The 20,299-nt window shown below is 36.9% G+C and overlaps 5 protein-coding genes, 1 non-coding gene and 1 pseudogene across 15 annotated transcripts; 2 read left to right on the top strand and 5 right to left on the bottom strand.

The window, feature by feature from the left end:
• Window positions 1-778: 778 nt before the first annotated feature.
• On the top strand, window positions 779-2,679 carry LOC104706884 (protein ANTI-SILENCING 1 pseudogene; annotated as a pseudogene). The gene is made up of 4 exons (XR_002032994.2): window positions 779-896; window positions 1,692-2,060; window positions 2,214-2,400; window positions 2,510-2,679. The product of XR_002032994.2 is annotated as a protein ANTI-SILENCING 1 pseudogene (transcript).
• A 285-nt stretch (window positions 2,680-2,964) lies between these two features.
• On the top strand, window positions 2,965-6,494 carry LOC104706883 (protein ALTERED PHOSPHATE STARVATION RESPONSE 1). Its single transcript, XM_087463235.1, has 4 exons — window positions 2,965-4,345; window positions 4,962-5,137; window positions 5,230-5,453; window positions 5,548-6,494. The coding sequence occupies exons 1-4, from the start codon at window positions 3,169-3,171 to the stop codon at window positions 6,359-6,361; spliced, it is 2,391 nt and encodes a 796-aa protein (XP_087319361.1). The 5' UTR covers window positions 2,965-3,168; the 3' UTR covers window positions 6,362-6,494.
• A 90-nt stretch (window positions 6,495-6,584) lies between these two features.
• Window positions 6,585-6,667, bottom strand: TRNAL-CAA (transfer RNA leucine (anticodon CAA)). The gene has a single exon. It is a non-coding gene; the product is annotated as a tRNA-Leu (tRNA).
• An 80-nt stretch (window positions 6,668-6,747) lies between these two features.
• LOC104706882 (DDT domain-containing protein DDR4-like) lies at window positions 6,748-9,792 on the bottom strand. Its single transcript, XM_087463236.1, has 11 exons — window positions 9,421-9,792; window positions 9,115-9,225; window positions 8,920-9,006; window positions 8,774-8,811; window positions 8,590-8,671; window positions 8,381-8,487; window positions 8,160-8,298; window positions 7,979-8,071; window positions 7,741-7,861; window positions 7,604-7,646; window positions 6,748-7,240 (listed from the first exon to the last, which is right to left on the bottom strand). The coding sequence occupies exons 1-11, from the start codon at window positions 9,610-9,612 to the stop codon at window positions 6,982-6,984; spliced, it is 1,272 nt and encodes a 423-aa protein (XP_087319362.1). The 5' UTR covers window positions 9,613-9,792; the 3' UTR covers window positions 6,748-6,981.
• Window positions 9,793-10,010: 218 nt separating this feature from the next.
• Window positions 10,011-11,553, bottom strand: LOC104706881 (uncharacterized). 2 transcript variants are annotated; one of them, XM_010423116.3, is made up of 4 exons: window positions 11,294-11,553; window positions 10,592-10,643; window positions 10,318-10,480; window positions 10,011-10,211 (listed from the first exon to the last, which is right to left on the bottom strand). In XM_010423116.3, the coding sequence occupies exons 1-3, from the start codon at window positions 11,385-11,387 to the stop codon at window positions 10,324-10,326; spliced, it is 303 nt and encodes a 100-aa protein (XP_010421418.2). In that variant the 5' UTR covers window positions 11,388-11,553; the 3' UTR covers window positions 10,011-10,211; window positions 10,318-10,323. The 2 variants fall into 2 exon arrangements, with proteins under 2 accessions (XP_010421418.2, XP_010421417.2); XM_010423115.3 differs by having other exon boundaries at window positions 10,011-10,214; window positions 11,294-11,552.
• Window positions 11,554-11,641: 88 nt separating this feature from the next.
• Window positions 11,642-15,894, bottom strand: LOC104706880 (putative E3 ubiquitin-protein ligase RZFP34). Of its 8 annotated transcripts, none has more exons than XM_019228408.2 (13): window positions 15,363-15,590; window positions 14,440-15,182; window positions 13,767-14,328; window positions 13,600-13,687; window positions 13,432-13,491; window positions 13,310-13,342; window positions 13,097-13,174; window positions 12,930-12,973; window positions 12,808-12,848; window positions 12,617-12,699; window positions 12,433-12,524; window positions 12,223-12,334; window positions 11,642-12,110 (listed from the first exon to the last, which is right to left on the bottom strand). In XM_019228408.2, the coding sequence occupies exons 3-13, from the start codon at window positions 13,946-13,948 to the stop codon at window positions 12,000-12,002; spliced, it is 924 nt and encodes a 307-aa protein (XP_019083953.1). In that variant the 5' UTR covers window positions 13,949-14,328; window positions 14,440-15,182; window positions 15,363-15,590; the 3' UTR covers window positions 11,642-11,999. The 8 variants fall into 8 exon arrangements, with proteins under 8 accessions (XP_019083953.1, XP_087319367.1, XP_087319365.1 ...); XM_087463241.1 differs by having other exon boundaries at window positions 13,600-13,672; window positions 15,363-15,583; XM_087463239.1 differs by having other exon boundaries at window positions 14,440-15,812.
• A 1,382-nt stretch (window positions 15,895-17,276) lies between these two features.
• LOC104709395 (leucine-rich repeat extensin-like protein 7) lies at window positions 17,277-18,933 on the bottom strand. The gene has a single exon (XM_010426019.2). The coding sequence runs from the start codon at window positions 18,837-18,839 to the stop codon at window positions 17,541-17,543; it is 1,299 nt and encodes a 432-aa protein (XP_010424321.1). The 5' UTR covers window positions 18,840-18,933; the 3' UTR covers window positions 17,277-17,540.
• Between the last annotated feature and the right edge of the window lie 1,366 nt (window positions 18,934-20,299).

Below are 20,299 nucleotides of genomic sequence, written 5' to 3'. Positions count from 1 at the left end.
CAAAGAAATAAACAATTCACTCTCTTTGTTAGAAAATAAGTTCTTACAAGGTTTTTCCTTAACTCTATTTTCTAATCTTATTCTCTCTAGCCTAATTTGAATCTTCAAACTATTCTTTCTTGAAGTTTAAGATTCAAACGCTAAGATCTCTTAATCTATGAAGTGCTGATCTTTCTCAAGACTCAGCCTCCCCTATTTATACTAATTGGACTTAGCCACACAATTGGCTAATTCCCAATTCTGTTCAAACTAGGAATTGTTAATTTCCTTTTTACAATTTAGGAAATTAATAATCTTCACAAAACTTCCTTTTATCTTTATGGCAAGAAAGTCTTTAGTCTTCTTAGAATCTTCTCTTTGCTTCTCGAATTTTCGTTTGATCACCTTAATAGATTTTCTTTCTGAATTTGAACCTGTTGATCCACATCTTGTACTACTTTTGTTGTAGTACATCACCTATGTCAATAGATGCATCTTCACCATCTAGTTACAATAAAAATTAGGAAATGCTCCATTGAAAAGCATTGGACTATAGAGATTCAAAAAGCCTTTTATGTTGTCTTTCATGCTAAACTACTATAACATGAAACAAACAATATGCCCATTTATAAGTTTTACCAGTTAAGCCCAACGTAGTTTTAGGTCCACAGAAACATACTCGTGAGGCTGATATATTAGAGTTTATTTTCGTGTTGGATTTATCTAATTTTCGGCCCACAGTGAGCCAATGCATATCAAAATTTTGTATATATATATGATAAGAACTCACCATCAAGACAGTAACCCTAAAAAGAAGGTGTGCGGCTAACCCTGTAAGATGAGAGAAAAAACCAATAAAGAGCATAAACTCTAAATTCTAGAAAGCGAAAAAGTTGAGTCTGAAGATAATATTACAAGTAAGGAGTATTATAATAGTAGCATATCACACAAAATTTATGTACGGTGAGATTTTTGTGAAAAAACTTTGAAGCAATCTTTTTATATAATTCATCTAGATTTGGGTTTTCTGGATTCCAAACTAATCAAAACAATCGGCAAAAAATTCAGATCGGCGGGTACAATCCGGTTACTGTACCATTTTGGATTGATTGCTAAGTAAATTTGTTTTGGTTTTTAGATATTATCAGCATATCACTATTTGTTTTTGTTAATTCTTTACATTTTGAAATAAGTTATGTGAATTTTTCTATTTTCCATGAAAATAAAAAGTAAAGAGATATTTTATTTAATAAAAAATCTTGATTGCTTATATTGTGTGAACTTGATGTGTGAAGTTAATGAGGAGTTTACTCTTAATATCATATAATCAAATCAAAATCACACCTAAATTAACTTGTTTTGCTCAAATTTGATTTCAAGCATATATTTTTACCACTAAGAAGACTATTAATTTGGCAGTTTATATAAAATTTTCACTTTTAAGTTTTTGAAGGGTGGATTTCTTTAAAGATCCATATGCTTTGGTTTTCGTAGCATCTTAGTGTATTGGTTGTTTTGTCTTTTCACATCTATTTTTTTCTAGCTCTTCTAGAGACGAATCAAGCAATTTGCATTCTTTACTAGTTCATTTTGAGTTTTAGTATTCTTTAAAGAAAATAAGCTTTATGTAAACATATCATTGTCCTTACATTATTCTCTAGATGATGTGTAATGCTGATTTAGTGACTCTTTTTATGTACTGCATTTTATAGGAGATACCTGCTCCATATAGAGAATGAATAGATCAGCACAAGTTCAAGACTACTTAAGCTTTAAGTGGGGTAAAAAGATATCAGGAACCGGTGTAGAAAACAAAGATGTCCAATTCTATGAATCTTTCACCTATAAAGGTTCTGAATATTGTCTTTATGACTGTGTGACAACTTGCTTTGACGTTGAACAAAAATTTAGAGGGATCTTTGTTGGCAATATCATAAGAATGTGGGAACACAATGATCAACGTGAAGACCCGAGGAGAGTCGAGCTACTATGGTTCTTCAGACCTTGTGAGATTAAGTCGTCGCATCTTCAAGGAGTTCAAGATATACGTGTCAACGAAGTGTTCTTGGCTTCAGGAACAGGTAGGTCAAGGTCTCACTAATGTAAACCCAATGGTAACTAAAAAGTTTCTTTCCCTTATAATTCTATATATTAATTTATAACGCTTATTCCTAGTTAAACGTGTATTTAGTGTTAAACTTGTATTTAAAAGGCTAATGATTGTTTTAATATAGTAACATCGTTCCAACAGGAAGCAATTTTTGGAAAATGTTATGTCCTATGCACCTCGAAAGACGTAAGGAACCCGCAACCCTCGGATGAAGAAATCAAGGCGGCTGACTTCGTTTTTCATCGAACTTTTGATGTTTGGCATTAAAAAAGTCTTGGAAGAGATAAATGATACAATTGCTGGAGTTGATGGTACATTTGGTTTCCTTTTCATATCTAGTTCTACTGTTCTAGTGTATGTGGTTATTAGCTATTTTCACTCAGATTACCTCATATCTTCATTTCCCTTTCTGCGTTGCAGTTAAGTATCTCTTTAACAAAACCAGTTGTGAGAAAAAAGCTACGGTCGTACAGAATATAACAACCAGCATACATGGCCCTACATCTAGTTGGAAGCCAAACCTGCCTGATGATGACCGATGTAACGCCTCTGGTTTTGAGAGATATGCAACCGTTAAAATTTTCTGTTAAAAAAAAATATATATATATATATATATATATATATATATATATTTTATGGAAAAGTTGACGAAAAATCGCAACTGTTATTGGTATTTATTCAAATTATTATTATTATATAGATTTTAGATTCAATACTAAAAAATGTTTTGTGTGTGAGATCGTTATTATTATATAGATTTTAGATTCAATCCTAAAAACGTTACGTGTACAAAAGTTGCATAAAACGACGACGTAATGCATTGAGATATGTGACCGTTAGCTACAGAAGAAAAAAGAAAAAAGAATATAGAGGACAAGACACCACGATAGCATGAAAGAGCGAGTACAAAAAAAACCTCCACTCGCAGCGCGTGAACAACAAACATCACTCCCTTCTCTCTCTCTCTCTTCATCTTCTCTCTCTCTGCTGCATCTTTGTTCCCTTCATTGTCAGTACTCTCTTTATCAATCTCTCTCTCTCTCTCAAACAAACAAACAAAAAAAACCTCTTTTTTTCAAATGGGTTGTGCTCAATCTAGGGTTGATAACGAGGAAGCAGTAGCGAGATGCAAAGAACGGAGAAACGTAATCAAAGAAGCAGTTGCAGCGAGCAAAGCTTTCGCCGCCGGTCATTTCGCTTACGCTATTGCTTTGAAGAACACTGGTGCTGCTTTAAGTGACTATGGCCATGGAGAATCTGATCAGAAAGCTTTGGATGATGTTTTAGATCAACAGCATTACGAGAAACAGAGCCGGAACAATGTAGATCCGGCTGCTCCTCAGCCTCCTCCGCCACCGCCTATTGAGAATCTTCCTCCTCCGCCTCCTCCTTTGCCTAAGTTCTCTCCTTCCCCGATTAAACGTGCGATTAGCTTGCCTACTATGGCTGTTAGAGGTCGAAAGGTTCGGACTTTAGATGGTATGGTGATTGAGGAAGAGGAGGAAGATGATGATGATGATGATGAAGAGGATGGGAAGGGTGTGAGTGGTAGAGCCACCACCGCCACCGCTCGTAAGGAGGAGGAAGAGGCTTCGCCGAGGACGCCGGAGAACGTTGGGAATAATGTGAGGAAGAAGAGATTGGAGACAACGCCGGAGATTGTGAGTGCTTCTCCCGGGAATAGTATGGCTTGGGATTACTTTTTCATGGTGGAGAATATGCCTGGACCTAATTTAGATGATAGAGAGATGAGAAATGGTTATGAGAATCAGAGTAGTCATTTTCAGTTCAATGAAGAAGATGAAGAAGAAGAAGAAGAAGAGGAGGAAAGATCTGGGATATTCCGGAAGAACTCTGTTTCTCATAAGGTAGTTGAGGAGATGGAGCCTAAGACGCCAGAGAAAGTTGAAGAAGTCGAAGAAGAAGAAGAAGAAGAAGATGAGGAGGAGGAGGAGGAGGAGGAAGAGGAAGAGGAAGAGGAAGAGGAAGAGGAAGAGGAGGATGAAGTGGTGGTAGAGGCGAAGAAAAAGAAGAAAGGGAAAGCTAAGATTGAGCATTCGACTACTGCTCCACCGGAGTTTCGGCGTGCGGTTGCTAAGACCACTACTGCATCAAGTCATCCAAGTGTGAATTTGATGAAGATACTTGATGAGATTGATGATAGATTCCTCAAGGCATCTGAGTGTGCTCAAGAGGTTTCCAAGATGCTTGAAGCTACCAGGTTACATTACCACTCCAATTTTGCAGATAACCGAGGTATTGAAATCCTCTCTCATTCCTTGTGATTGAGCATTTATGTGTGTGAATCTTATTGAGTGTCACTGTCAAGATACGAGTTTAGTGCGGCCCTAGTCAATGATCAAAGCTTATTCTAATGTAGTTTGATATTTGCTTTTCTCAGATTTGAGACATTTGGATTAGTAATTATTCCCTTATAGCTTTAACCAAAACTTTGGTTGCTGCTTTTTTAAGTGATTCATAATGTGTGTGTGATTGGATTGTTTAGAAAGTTTGGTTCTTTTGTTTTCTAATTGAAACAAGAAAATAAAGAAAACCAAAAGAGAGAGTTTCTTTGGTTTAGTGGTGTGCAAATATTCTTAAAGTTTGAGTCTTTGATACACTTTTTGGTCTGTAATTTAACTTTTATGAGAATCTAAGATGAACCTTAAATTAATAGATCTGGTAGGTTTCTTAATTACTTTTTTTTTCTTTTCAGTTTAAAGCCATTTAACAAAGTTCTGGATTTGACTAAACAACACTTTAACCTCCATTACTTGATCTGTCTCTACTGTTTATGTTGAATGTTTCTTGTACAATTGTTGCTTTCTTGCTGATGAAAAAGTGCTCTTTTCTGATTTTTTTTCCTTTTCAGGATATGTTGATCATTCTGCTAGAGTAATGCGGGTTATAACTTGGAATAAATCGTTAAGAGGCATTTCGAATGGTGAAGGTGGAAAAGATGATCAAGAATCAGATGAGCATGAAACTCATGCTACTGTGTTGGATAAATTGTTAGCATGGGAGAAGAAACTCTATGATGAAGTGAAGGTAATTTAACTTAAAACTCTATGATCATTTCCACCAATAAGTGAAGGATGTCTAGTTGAATGCATTTCTGGTATGGTGTTTTCTTTCTCTAGCAAGGTGAGCTTATGAAGATAGAGTATCAGAAAAAGGTATCTTTACTCAACAGACATAAAAAACGAGGTGCGAGTGCAGAGACCGTGGAGAAAACAAAGGCGGCTGTGAGTCATTTACACACAAGATATATAGTTGACATGCAGTCCATGGATTCAACGGTTTCAGAAGTCAACCGTTTAAGGGATGACCAGTTGTATCCAAGACTTGTCGCTTTAGTTGAAGGGTAAAGTTCTGTCCTTTTCAAAGTGATTCTCTGTGAAGCCATAGCTTAGCCTTCTCTCTCACTAACCAATTTTATCGACTCGTGAGATCTGCAGGATGGCGAAGATGTGGACAAACATGTGCATACACCACGACACGCAATTAAGTATTGTTGGACAGCTAAAGTCCCTTGAAATCTCAACATCTCAGAAAGAAACCACAAAGCAACATCACCATCAGACCCGGCAGTTCTGCACCGTCTTAGAAGAATGGCATGTTCAGTTCGATAGACTCGTGACCCACCAGAAGCAGTACATTAACTGTCTCAACAGCTGGTTGAAGCTAAACCTTATCCCCATCGAGAGCAGTCTTAAAGAGAAGGTCTCCTCTCCTCCACGGCCTCAGCGCCCACCAATCCAAGCCCTTCTTCACTCATGGCACGACCGTCTTGAGAAACTTCCCGATGAAGTCGCCAAATCAGCTATCTCGTCGTTCGCTGCAGTCATCAAAACAATCTTGCTTCATCAGGAAGAAGAGATAAAACTTAAGGAGAAATGCGAAGAGACCCGAAGGGAGTTTATACGGAAGAAGCAAGGCTTTGAGGATTGGTATCAGAAACATTTGCAGAAAAGAGGACCAACGGAGGAAGCTGAAGGTGGGGATGACGCAACAACAAGCTCTAGAGATCATGTCACAGAGAGGAGAATAGTAGTGGAGACACTGAAGAAAAGGCTTGAAGAGGAAGAAGAAGCTCACCAGAGACACTGTGTTCAGGTGAGGGAGAAATCTCTCAACAGTTTGAAGATCAGATTGCCTGAGATCTTCAGAGCACTGTCTGATTATGCCCACTCGTGTGCTGACTCATACGAGAAGCTCAGAATCATATCGCAGAGTCACAAATCAAACGGTGGAGCCACTGAATCTTCTTGAACCAGTTTTAGTTCTTTCCTGACTTATGTATTATGATGGAAACATTAAGGCATCGTTTTTTGTGACCAGATTGTTGCTTACTTGCTATGTTTACCATCCAAATTTAAATCAAAATATAATGTCCAAAATAAAACAACATGCTAAAATAGTTATCTTTATGGATCGAATGTTATTTTACGTCTCGTACATGAAAACCTAAAAGCAAAACGTATTTAAAATTAAATGTCAGAAGTGGGATTTGAACCCACGCCCTCTTACGTGGACCAGAACTTGAGTCTGGCGCCTTAGACCACTCGGCACCCTGACTTTGACAAAGAAGTTTACATTATAGAAATAATATATTCAAAACTTCTAAAGAGTGGATGAGCCAATTGAAGAAGACAGTATTTTCCTGAAAATAATTGACCATGATATCATATAGATAGGCGATACGACATAATAAGAGTCAGATCTACACTGTTACGGATGGTCATCATCATATACCACCACCAAAACAAAAAATATCTCCCAAGTACGAAACCATATCTAATCAAAAGCTTAGTCTCTCCACCAACAGACGAAACGATGTCGAGTAGTTCAAAAGCTTTTACCATTTCTTTAACAACATTGAGGTTTTTAAACTAGCAGAGGGCTGAGTTCCTGGTAACTCTTTGTCTCAACCTGTTTTTGACACCGTACTCTCCCTTTGACTCAGCGTCCTCCTTGCTTTTTTCATTCTCTTTTTCATCGTCATTAGTGATTTCAGGTGCTTCATCCTCTTTGTTGATTTCAGGTTCTTCATCCTCTGTTAACTTTTTCTTGTTACCTTCAGAACTTTCGTTTGACCCCAATGAGGCACTTTGTTGCTCCCTTCCTTCTACCTCATCTTTATCCGTTTCCCTGACCAAGAAAAAAAAGTGAATGATGGGTTTCCTCATGCTAAAGCTCTTGCATCAAAATGACTCGAAGCAGCACTCAGTAAATCAATTTGCAGAGGAGCCAGAAAGGAATGCGTTATAGAGCATGGTTGCAGTTCCATAACTTATCAGGCAACCGATCTGTTTTTAATACTACATTCGGTTTTCAGCATACCATTGACAGATAGAATCACATGACAAACGAATCTACACATCTCCACTATTAATGTGGGATCAACAGTGGTTTCATTCTAGTTCATCAGATTTGACCCCAATGAAAATACTATCTATATGCTAAATGTTGGTGGATAGATAACTTGTATTAAGAAAGAAGTCAAGCTCTTACTCTCTTTCCTCCACAGCATCACTGATCATCTTGTCATAGTCATCTGCATAAAAAGATAAGCAAACTAATAAGCCACGCCAAATGGGTAAATAGTATATCAAAACACACAGCAGAAACGCAAGAAAATATGACTTTACCAAAGGTGTAAGTAGCAGGCATGCGGTTACGACAAGAACGGGTAATTCGCATAGGACGGGAGAAATTGACATTAACGACCTTCTCTAGCTTCATTTTCTTTTTCAGGGCCCTTTCTTTCTTCTGTTATTGCAGAAGGAATGAACACACCGTAAAAAACATGATATAGCAGATGTGCGCATAAGAATAACGAAAGAATTTGAGAGAAGCAGCTACTAGCTGTGGGAAAAAGAAAAATACTTTATGATATTTCTCAACCACAGGTATAGCTTCTGTCTCAATCATCTCGCCAGTTGCAGCCAAAGGAGAAGTTTTGCTTGATGATAACTCTCTCTGCCAATAACAGCATAAAACATAATGACTGAATAGAAAGAACACTTCCATACATCTTAAAGAATAGAAGCACAATCAAAAAGCTTACAGCGACTCTCTGAAATTCATCAAGATTGGTTGCTTCAATTTCCCAGCTCAAACAAGATTTATCTGAGAAAGCATTCTTCTTTGAGATTTCATTGACTTCCCTATATAATCTGTACCCTTGCATGTCATTACCATCAAACCTAGAATGAAAAGTAAAAGATAAAAGTTGATCACACCAAATGTAAAAAACATAGCAAAGTAGGTATAGGACATGTAAAGTACCAGAAAGAAGTCTTCTTTCCATCTCCTCCTAACTTCCTTTTGCGGAAATGGGAATCCAAGTCTTCTTCCTTTGTATTTTCTTGAATATAAGAACGAACATCATCTTGCTATACCATCAACCAACATAAACAACAGGATAAACTTATAAGAAAAAGTAACAAAAGCAACTAGTAATGATCTTCAGAAACTAAATGACAAGAAGAAATTACTTGGACTCGAAGCTCACAAAGTGCCTTGAGAAACTTGAGGCGATTAATAGGGTTAAGTCCTTGGTATTCAGATATCTCCTTCCTAACCATACAGCAGAAGAGAAGTTTTCATCAATACCATTACAACCTGAATGAAATAAATCCAAACTTTATAAATCCACATCAAATTCAGCACACCACTTACCCTTTGTTAGCAGTTAAAGGAATTTCACCAGTAGCAATCTACAATAAATCCATTAACAGGAGTCAATAAAGAAAACAAACATAAAACTGTTTCAAAGGAGGATATATAACATAAGCTAGCAAGAAAAGTTTAAGTGTGGCATTTACCCATGGCCACCATGGAGAAAGTTTCTTACACAACACCGTGATCCATGCATTTTCATCGTCAATGTTTTTATTTACCGGTGGTATCCCCTATGAAAATTTTTGAGTTCCATAAGGTTTCTTATAAGTCAACAAACCTTAAGCTTGTTAGAATCCATTAAACAGCCTGCAAGGTCAATAACAGAACAAAATCAAAACCTTTAAAAGAGCAATGTGAAGCTGCGCGTTTGTGTTGTTGGACTCGATAAGACCCATCTCAATCTCCTCAGCTGTTAACTTCAATTTCTCCGAAACAAGTGGTTCAAAGACCTATCACAACACCAAAATGTTTAAGTTTTTTCCATGAAATTGAGACACCCAAACAGCAACATCTCTAACAAAACCCTAGATATCAATTAACACGAAATTAAAATTATTCTTCGTCTGAAAAAAAAAAAAAAGGCCAAATCGAATCGTTTTGGTATATACGAAAAGGAAGAAGAGAAAGGGGTTCTGGGTTCATACATTTAAGAAATTGAGAACGGAAGCAAGCTCCCAACGTCCGCGCAAGTGTTTGACCGCTGAATCGGAGGAGGATGAATCGTTGTCGTCCGAATCGTCGGAGAGAATCATCAAGTCTTCGCAGATTCGTTCTTCTTCCAACTTCGGTTCAGGTGCTTCGGTCACAACCGCTGTTCTTGGGCGGAGCTTTACCATTTTTGTCAGAGAGAGAGAGAGAAAGTGAAAGAAGAAGATGAATGGGTTTTTTTGGGAGTGGAGGAGGAGTGTTGTGAAATTGGAGAAATTTCTGGGGGAATTCTCCCGCCAAAAGTGGGCTTATTTTACTAATTTACTATATTACCCTACCACAACCTAGGGTTATTATTTTCCCTTTATTTAGTCTTTCTTTGTATTTTCAGTCCCCTTATTTTGAAAACATTTAGTAATCCGGCTTTAATCTTATATTTGTACTACCTGGTTCTGAACAGTAATTTCCTTCTTTTTCACACGACTTTAAACAGTAAATTGAATCTTGTATATATACTATCCAAAAAAAAACCACTGGTCCGCATAACCTCAAAACAAAAGTATGATTCTCTGAGAAGCCTGACATGTTGAGCAAATCATTGATAATTTTCGTATTTGTTTATGAATTAACACTTTGTGATAAAAGGTTTCAGTAATACAAAGCTAATACCTTAATGAATAAGATGGACTCAATAAGGGTACAAAACCAAACCAGTAAGAGTCTTTCTTTATTGACATTATAATGTTTTCTTTTACCTGATAGAGTTTTCTCCAGTCCAGAGCATCTCCTGCTACATGAGGAAATGAGGAAGTACAGAATCAGGGAAATGATCATGACTTTAGCAGTTTCACTTGTCTAAAAGTGAAGCTGTGAGAGGTTAAGAATCTGAGTACCGGATTTTAGCCTCGGCTGTTGTTGCTTAGCATGTCAAGAATAGTGTAAGCAGCTTTCTGAAACTGTTCCTTCTCGTCCTCGAGAATCCTTTTCTTCTCCATTGCAAAATCCTTTGATTTCTCAATCTCTTCCTTGATTCCAACAGAGTTTTGATCGATCTCACTGCCAGGGAAATTGTCAACCAAGAGAGAGAGAGAGGCACTGGATCAGCACTCAGCAAGTAACCACTAGTTCTTAAGCTGTAGTAGGCACAACACATAAAACAATACTTACTTGACCATCTTGAGCATGTTCTCCATTCCCATCTGAACTTGCTGTGACATATCTACAATCACGTTTGTTTATAAAAACATAATCAGAACAAACATGGCCAAAAGGTTGCAACAACAAATCTACTATATACACATTGTTCAAAATGAAATAGACACACAAATTGATAAGTAATCTCAACCCCAAAACGACTTATAGTCACTGCTCAATGCAATTGCATAAGCCAAAGGTTAAAGATATTAAATCTCAGAGCACACAGAATCCTTAAAATAGACATAACATTTTGAGTTGTAATCTCAAATCCATGATACATTTCATGATAAACCTTCAATAGACTTATGGTGCGCATAAGCCAAAATGAATCAAAATAAACACTGTTTTACAGAATCTGAACTACGAGATTCCAAATTTTTTATCAACCCAATGATTATGCACATCTTCAAAGTATCAATGGCGGATTCTAATACAGATCTCGATTCCACAGGTGGATTTATAGCTTTGTTCAGCACAAAAGGAAATGCGAATTCAAGTTTTAGATGAAGCGATTAAAGCCACAATATGCTTATGAAGAAACTCGTCGAATACACCAAATCACAAGAGCATTTGATTTCACAAACATGATGAACCCACACGCTCGATCCTGATTTCTAGGTCAGTCCGAAATTCGAATTTTGAATGAACAAAGGGGAAAAAAAGAAAACAAACCGAAGACGAGAGACGTGAGATCCGATTCGGCTTGATGACCAGGAGATTGATGAGCAACGAGCTGCGCGTCACTGTGCGACGGTGATTCCGCCATTATCGCCGAGAGCGAGAAGCGAGAAGCGAGAGATCGTGTGTATTTGGGAGGGAGGGAACACAATTATTTTGAGACGTGTGAAATTTTTAGCCTTTGGGCAATTTCAGTCTCCAAACAAACTTATTGAGGATTTGAGTTCAAATTTCAAATATTTTCCAAAATCCAAACTCGTTTTTTCTCTTTTGAAATATTTAAGTTAAATAACTAAACCGGTTGACAAAATAGCTAAACCGGAATTTTATTCAAGATGTTAATTTTAAAAATGCCTAAATCATTCTCCTAATCAGGAGTGGATTTTATTCATACACTGGACAGAATAATCACAGCTGATAAAAATGATGATGGTACAAATTGTTCCCACTAAGTTCTGATTTGGGGTTTATCAGATTAACATGAAACTATTTAACAAAGCCGATAGAATTATAAAACTCAACGTTGGGTAGAGGAGACGTATTATAACATGGAAACTAAAGCAGACTACTACAGGGCACGAAGGAGACATAGACCACTGAGAATACTGAAGAAAAAGAGAGAGAGGATGAACTCGAGAGATAAGTCTTCAGGTAAAAGGAGCCAATGACACACTATTTTTTCTCCTTGATTGCATCTGATTCAACCTCTGGTTTGGCGAGTGTTGTATGATTTGCAGTCTGGGCATTTCTGAGCCACCACATGGTACAGTACCTCTGATTTTTTCCCACAGTCGTTGCATAGAATCTGAACCTGTTTTTTTGTTTTCGACAAAAAAGCGTTCTAGTTACATCATTCTCTAAACTCTTTCTTTTACTTGGTTTAAAAGATGAGTTTGTAAACTTTAAGTAATTTTCAGACTTACCATTCTGTTTTGGTATGGTTCTGGCATCGGTGTAGCCGCAATCTCCATGTCAAATTTCTCCCACACCTTTGACATGTCACATACAGATTTTGAGCAAAGTGGACACGCGTATCTGCAGGCATAAATTTAATAGTCGTCAGTTGAAAAAAATATCTACAATAACACCATTTGAAAACAGGACATAAGAAACTGAGTTATTCATGTGCTTACTGGTAATGATCTCTCATTTCCTCCAAGCATTTCTGATGGATTGTGTGTCCACATGGTAAAACGGTCACATCGTTCCTTGATTCAAAAAGAAACTGGAGGGAAACCAGCCAGAATAGTTTAGTCAACAAGGGACATTCATGTTTTACGCTGGAGAAGAAGAAACAAAATTGACAATAACTAATACCTCAAAGCATATGGGGCAATCATGATGCATTGCTCCTTCAACACAAGGGTGACTGTTCTTGAGGAGGATTGAATAACAACAGCCTGGTTAAGAATTAGAGAGATTGTCAGATTATACAAACCAAAAATATAGCAGTGTCCGGCCTGTAAAGGAAAGCTTATATGATGCAAAAAAAAAAAAAAATGGCTTACCACACTTGTAACAGTGGAAGAAATTTTCACGTCCACCGATTCTGGAACAAAAAGTAAGATTTTAATTATGAACAAATTTTTACAGTAACTGGAGTACACAAAAGAAGAGTCCAAGAATGTACCTGCAAATTCCACACCCGTCACAATGATACTGTTGTTTAGACGTCTGAAAACAAGAAAACAACAGAATGGTTAACGAGTAACAATAAAGAAGCCTGGAAATCAGAAGGCCTCTTATTTAGCATAATGGAATACAACAAACGAGCTTAGGAACGATCCGAAAACTTACATCATCATCGTAGAGCTTGCAGACTTCACAGAAGTACTTCCCCATGCACACTCCGCAGTGCATACAAACTTGGCCAACCTGGTGAAGGCCAGAGAAAAGAGAAGAGTTATTCAACAAAGTTACGAAAATGTTTGATAGCTCCTTCACTGGTGGCAATCTGATTATTAAATGCAGCAAAAGTTATAAAAAAAAGGATAAGAGTTAAACACACACCTCTTGTTCAGTGCCACAGAGTAAGCAAATAACCTGTGAAGAAAAAGATGGAAATCATTTTAACTGGGAATCGAACATCAAAATAATATAGATAGAGCAACAAAGATATACAAACATTTTACCTGTCTAACTTGGTGTCGAGGAATATCATGTCTCTGTTTCTGATCTACGTTTATACTATTCTGTTTCAGAGACATGATTACAAGAATCAGTAATACAGCTCTTGAGATATATAGAAGTTACAAAATTCAGTTTCCTGACATCTCTAACTTTAGATATAAAATTTTAACCTTTGCCTCATTATGACAATGATGGCAACCAAAGATCTCATTACAGCAAGGAGCTCTAATGCAACACCTTCTTCTGTAATGCGGACATCTGCCAGAAAAATAAGAGATATTAATCCAAGAAACATGCTCAACCCTACGAACACACAAATAGGAAGCAAGAAAATTACCCATGCTCCATTAGTCCTCTACCAAGAACTTCGTTTATTAATGACTCTGCCGCTACCCTTTCCAGAGTTGACGATTCAGATTCTTCATTGATTGAATGAGGGTGCAGATTTCTTGACATCTCACCCTTTTCTCGGTCAGACTTCTGTGGTTGCTGAGGGAAGTTGACATACACATCTCCCATTACGTAGTATCAGTCAGTAAAAATGGCAGACACTGCTAGCTGATGGAAAGCTTATGAAACCTGCAAGTTCGAAAAGATTTAGAAGATATATTCCTCATCTCATAAACATTATCTGTCACCTGAAAATCCAGCAAACATATCGATGAACTGTTGCTTCCATCTACATTTGCAGCACACCAATCCAAATTTGAAACGGCTCCAAATCAGCTTTTCTCCAAAAGGAAGAATCACCAAAACAAAAAGATCTACAAGTATCCTGTTAAACAACTAAACACAGCCCTCTTGGTAGTTGGAGCCTTCATATAGAAATAAAAGTTAAGCACACTGAGTGCTCACTTCAGTCCTTGAAATATATCCAGTATAAACCAGATATGCCCAACCTATTGTAAAAGGAACGCAAACAGGATCAAACAAGGTTTGGGACTGACATAAAAAATGGGAAAAACCGGGTTAAAGAGATGGGTTGATGTCCAAAACGAGGACAGACCTACCTCCCGGTGCCATTCTGAACCAAGTTTCTTCAGTCAACATACGGATCGGAAAATTCTAAGGAAATGAAAGCCTGAAGAGTGCTCTTAGTTTATCGAAGCCCCATCTTTAAAGCTGGCCTGTCTTGGAATACAAATCTTTTGACGCCCTTACCGATAATATTCTACTACAGCATGCTTGAGGGAGAGCAAAAACTTCATCATGGAATATGCTCTAAGGAAACTCACTATGGAGACCATAGCTGAGATAAGCAGACTAAAAAAAAGTGAGCAATCAGGCCGCCTTCTTCAAAACTGACTATGAGGAGGACACTCAGATGAGATAGATGACAAAACAAAGAGCACTCTTGGCCAAATCAAAGAAAGGGAAACGCCGTTGAATCAAGATTGCATAATGTCCAAAGATAAAACCCACACAAAGGGTAGCGAGGCTCAGATGATAAAGAGGAATCGAGATTTTTTTTTTTTGCAATAGATCAACAAGAAGAAGGGTTTTGCTCAATGACCAACATACTTCATTTCCATGGATAAAACCTGACCTTTTCACTCTCCTGAAACAGTACACTAAAAGCCCCTCCACAGCTATATTAAAAGATTCCCTCAAGAAACCCTGCCAAACTCAAAAGACTACCTCATGGTCATTGGTATGGTTCAATTCAAAGAAGTCTGCTTTAGGTCAATTCAAAGGGTTTAGACTAAGGATTTTGGTTTCTTCTTCTTTTTTCTCGAAATCTTCCAATTTCGTTCTAAGAAAACAGATACAGAACACAATCAGAGTTTACGAGATCAAATCATTCAACCACACATTTACCAAAAAAAAAAAAAAAACATCCAAAGAACGAAGAAGGATCTCAAATCTAATCACAGAAACGTAAAACAGGAGAGATAAATTTTATAATCTCATACTATAATATAAGATAACGAACATTCAAATCAGACGATCTCCACCGATCAGAATTTTCAGGAGAGTGACGACGACGATAAGTTCTCCGGCGATTCAGGTGACAATGACGACGACGTCTCACAGACGAAAAAGATTCAGGTGAGGAGATTTTTTTAAGTAAGAGAAGAAAGAATAAAAACGAGTCTTGAGTTTTTTTATAAAGGGGGGGGGATGAAAAGTTTCCAGATACTTCGAATTTAGCTTGTTCTTTGGGGAAAGCAATCATTTTATTTTATTTTTTTATAAGTTGACAGCTAAATAAATATCTAAAAAAATCATATTTCATAATACAGATGTCACGAAATAATTATAACTTTCCATATGTCTAAAGATCGTTATTTTTTGGATGCCATAAATGTGAAAATAAGTTACCAAAAATTTCTCAATCACACACCATTTAGAGTTTAAATTTCAACAAAAAAAAAAAAAAAAATCCTAGTATGTATGGAAAAAATATTTTACGTGTTGGACTTTTTTTTTTTATTTTATTTTAAAAGTATAACGGAGATACGGGTGGGTGTGACCTTGCAAGGCTGGCATTTAAATGATTGGGGATAATCTCTTATTTATAAGTTTTGATTCTGTGGAAATATTCTCATCAGTGTTTATACCCAAAAAGCATCAAATCTTATCTCTTAAATGATGTAGACAGACTTTTTTTTTTAGGGCAAAATCATTTTGGACGATACTATTCACAATTCAAATCTCATCCCAAAAAAAAACAAAATGGACTAAATAAACTATGATATGCATTTTAAAGGAAAATATCGATTTAACCTAATACTGTACATTACATGCTTTAAATTCTCGATTTTGCTCTATTCAAAACACTAAGTTTGATATATATATATATATATATATATCGATGTTTTTCCTATAAAGCACAAAAATCTCTGGCAATCATAACGTAAAAACGTCCACACACAAAAACCCTTATATATCGTATCGACCACCCTGAACCTATATATTAATCCAAAACCTTCACAAAAACATGAATTTGCTTTTCTCTCTTGCTCCCCATGTTAATGTAGCCGTCTCTAAAATGTTTTAGTATAGGTCATTTCATAAGGAAACACCTATCCCACACAAAATAGATAATTTTAAAAAATGTCAAATACATTTGAATTTGTGAACCATTTATTTGAGGGTAATCGTTAATCCACAAGGTGATTTAACAAAAAAATAAAAAAAAGTTGAACCGCATTATAAACCGCCTCATACATTCCATCTTTTCGTGAATAACTAAATGGGTTGTTGAGGTTCTTAGTTGTGATTCAGTTTCCAGGTTTGGCCTAAACCGGTGGAATTGATTCTGATTGAGTACCGGTTATCTCTGGTTATTGGATTGGGAGAAAATAAGAAAAAAAGGCAAAGACTCTAGTCGCGAAAGATGTTATGCCGTTATAAGCAACAAACTCTTCTTCGCCTTCTCGAGATTCTATTTTTCATACTATTGTAAAAGTGAGAGAACGAGAGAAGCTTGAGAGACTCCATTGTTGTACAAGCTCAATCTCGAACGAGAGAAGCTTTGATAATGGATTGCTGGATCGAATCTGGCCCCAGACGTAGGTTTAGTCACATCAACTTAACTGAACTGGATAAACAAACTTGTGTGTTCTTTGTTTCCGTTTCTTGCTTTTGGCTTTCGAGTTTCCTCTGTTCCGCAAATCGAATCAAAAGCGTTGAGTGCACAAGTAGATATTCACAAGAAATCGAAGTTCGTTTCTAACATGGGTAACAAATTGCGTACGTATCAAATGGTTGCCTACGTATTAAGTTATTACACTCATATCCAAAACAGACCCTTGATCGGTGCCGTCAAATGGTTGGTTGCTAACCTTTGTTCTTATAATCATATTAATGAATCTGAAGGAAACACTCAACAACAAGAATAACATAGACCAAAAAGAATATTATATTAAAGTTCAATTTAAATAAACACACACATGAATGCAATCTATAAAAAAAAAAAGACAAGTCCGTCTACACTTGGTGTCCTAAAGATACTCAGCTTGTTGTCTTTACTTGTAACCTCATCCCGGTTCCCACTATAAAATTAAACGCCGTAGAGATTGGCTTTTATACTTTCGACATCTAAATCAATCTCATTCTCATCAACACATGCCCATTTTTAGTTTCTACACACATAGATATCGATCGGTTAGTTCCTCAACTGAGCCGCCGGTTGTTGAGCTTGTGGTGGTGGTGGAGGCGGTGAGTATAACGGTGGACATGGTCTAGCCGGAGGCGGTGGATTTGGAGACGGTGCCGGTGCCAATGAAGGCTGACCAGATGGTGATATTTGACGCGGAGGAGGAGAAAAACACGACGAGACGGGATTACACTTGAAAGAGTCACAATCTACAGGTTTCGACAAGAACGCTGTACACTCCATCGTCGATCTTTGATCCCTCATATCCTTGAGACAGTTCATAGTATAGTTATAATTCTCTAGATAACGACACGTAGATGGTTCTCCGGTGAAATAATTAGACCCGTATCTAAAATCTCTTAGCTTCTCAAGCGAGCATAGCTCATCCGGCATTACACCAGAGAGCATGTTACGCTCAACGTTCAACACCTCGAGATTCTCCATCACCCCCATCGACTTAGGCAACTCTCCTACCAACAAGTTGTAACTAATATCCAAAACGGTTACGTTTCGAAGCAACCCCATGTCATCAGGTAGACAAGATTGTAAACCGTTATCCATAAGAATGATCTCGTTCAGAGTCTTACCCATTTTACCGAAACTCGTCGGTATACATCCTTCAAACCGGTTTGACGCAAGAACTAGAACCGATACCGGAGAATTTCCCATGTTAACCGGGATTTTACTAACGAACCGGTTACTATTTAAGAACAGAGCGTCAAGATCTTTGTCGAATAGAGATTCGGGTAATTCACCTTCGAACTCGTTGTACCGGAGATCAAGATACTTTAATTTCGGTAAACCGATTACAACTTTCGGGAATTTACCCGCGAACCGGTTATTGCTAAGATCGAGTTCGAATAGGAGACTCAATTGCAAAAACCCGACCGGGAGGGTACCACAGAACCGGTTCGAGTTAACGTGAAACAGAGCAATGTCGGTTAAGAGGCCGAGCTCTTCAGGGAGGTGACCAGCGATATCTCCATGGTTTAGATCGACGCCGGAGACGGTTTTAACCAAAGGGTCGTCGAGAGCTGAGGAGCATACTACTCCGTTGTAGTCACACACACGTGATCCGAACCAGTTAGCCGTTAGGTTCCACGGGTCAGAGATCATGGTACGTTTCCACGCTTGTAACGCTACGTAAGCTCTCTCGAGCCGTACGTTTTCGAAGATGAGGTATGGCGGTATGGTTATAGGGTCGTCTCGGGTGTACAGAAGTTGCCGTGATCCACCGGGAGCGGCTGCGGAAGCGTAGAGTAAAACGATGGTGGTGAATGATAATAAGGTCGGTTGATAAATCCTCATTACACTCTAATGGAGTTTTGTGTTACGTTAATCACTCTTTTGTCTTCTTCTTTTTCTTCTTCCTTTATTATATTTTTTGTTTTAGTTAGATTTGAATATGTAAAAAGATAGAAAGAGAGAGAGAGAGAGAGATTAGCAGTGAAAGGTAGTGGAGTAAAAACATATGTATTGCTATTTTTAGATCTTGTAATTAGTAGATTATGTTAAATTGTTTTTCTTTTTTTCCATTACAGCATTTGGTTTGACCGAGATTGTCTGAAACGCGTGCTGTTTTCTCTTTATCATTTACAATTTTTATCAATAAACAAGCAAATAACACGTTTAGTGTTAGGGGGGAAACAGTCTGTTTTTGTAAATTAAGATTTAATATATTTTATTTGGAATTGACTTAGCAAATCTGAAATGAAAGTTTGTCCACTAGTTTAGCGTCTGCGGAAACTAAGAGAAAAACAAAAGGTATGTGATGATGCTAGTTTTTAGGAGTGAAACTTAGGGGGTTTGTTTTATTGCTAGTTACAATTACAAAAGAGCTGAGGAGTCACCATAAGACAATGTAGCATTACGAAACAAGCATACAAATAAAAATAACGAATAACTACAAGTCTACACCTAGCTGTAAGACGAATCCAAAACCAAAAGATAAAACTAAATAAGACTTTATTTTGAAATGGTTTGTGTAGAGCCGTGCCTATGTGGAAACAAAAGAAACTTTCGCGTACGGCCTCATAATTTTGAAAAAAAATCAAGGACCTTTGTTTTACGTCGGTCTCAATTTAAATGTTTACTACAGCTTCATAGTTTCAAATACTTTATTTGTTTCAGTCTTTTAGTTTTTATTTGTTTCAAATACTCTATTTAAAGAATAAATCAAAAGATTAAAAAACTGAGTACACATTGTAAAATTAGGGTATACATTTTTTCTACAGTTTTCTAAATTGTTCACACGATCTCTCACTTTTATTTTGATTGCTGCTACTAGTTTTAAAATTAGGGTATACATTTAGAGTTAAACGCTTTGTCTACAAAAGCATCGATTATCGTCATTATTACAATAAATTACTAAATTTATATCTTTATTGATCTTTATCTTTTCTTTAATCTAGTTTTTAATCATTTGTTGATTCATTACTAAAATTTCGTACTTGGAAAAGTTGATTTTGAATATTTGGGTTTTTAGGGAAAAACAAGGAAAGAAAATTTCAGTTTAGATTTCATTGGTTTTTTTAAGTTCGCTGTTTGATTTTTTTTTGTTATGACTTATGACTAGTACTTATTATCGTTCTTTACACTATATTTATAGAAAAAAAAAATTATCGCCTCTGGCCACAGTTTATGTCCGCACGGCTCTGGGTTTGTGTAAGCTAAATTATGGCGCGCTGAGTAATTATTTAAGATACATTACCATACATGATGCATGCTCGATCATGGGCTAAAAAATATTCAACGAACTAAGATTTTTT

Source organism: Camelina sativa, chromosome 8, assembly GCF_030686135.1.
Source record: "Camelina sativa cultivar CO46 ecotype springtype chromosome 8, ASM3068613v1".
Classification (NCBI taxonomy): Eukaryota; Viridiplantae; Streptophyta; class Magnoliopsida; order Brassicales; family Brassicaceae; genus Camelina; species Camelina sativa.
Note: the sequence above shows the minus strand (reverse complement) of the source record. Positions and strands in the feature narration are given on the sequence as shown.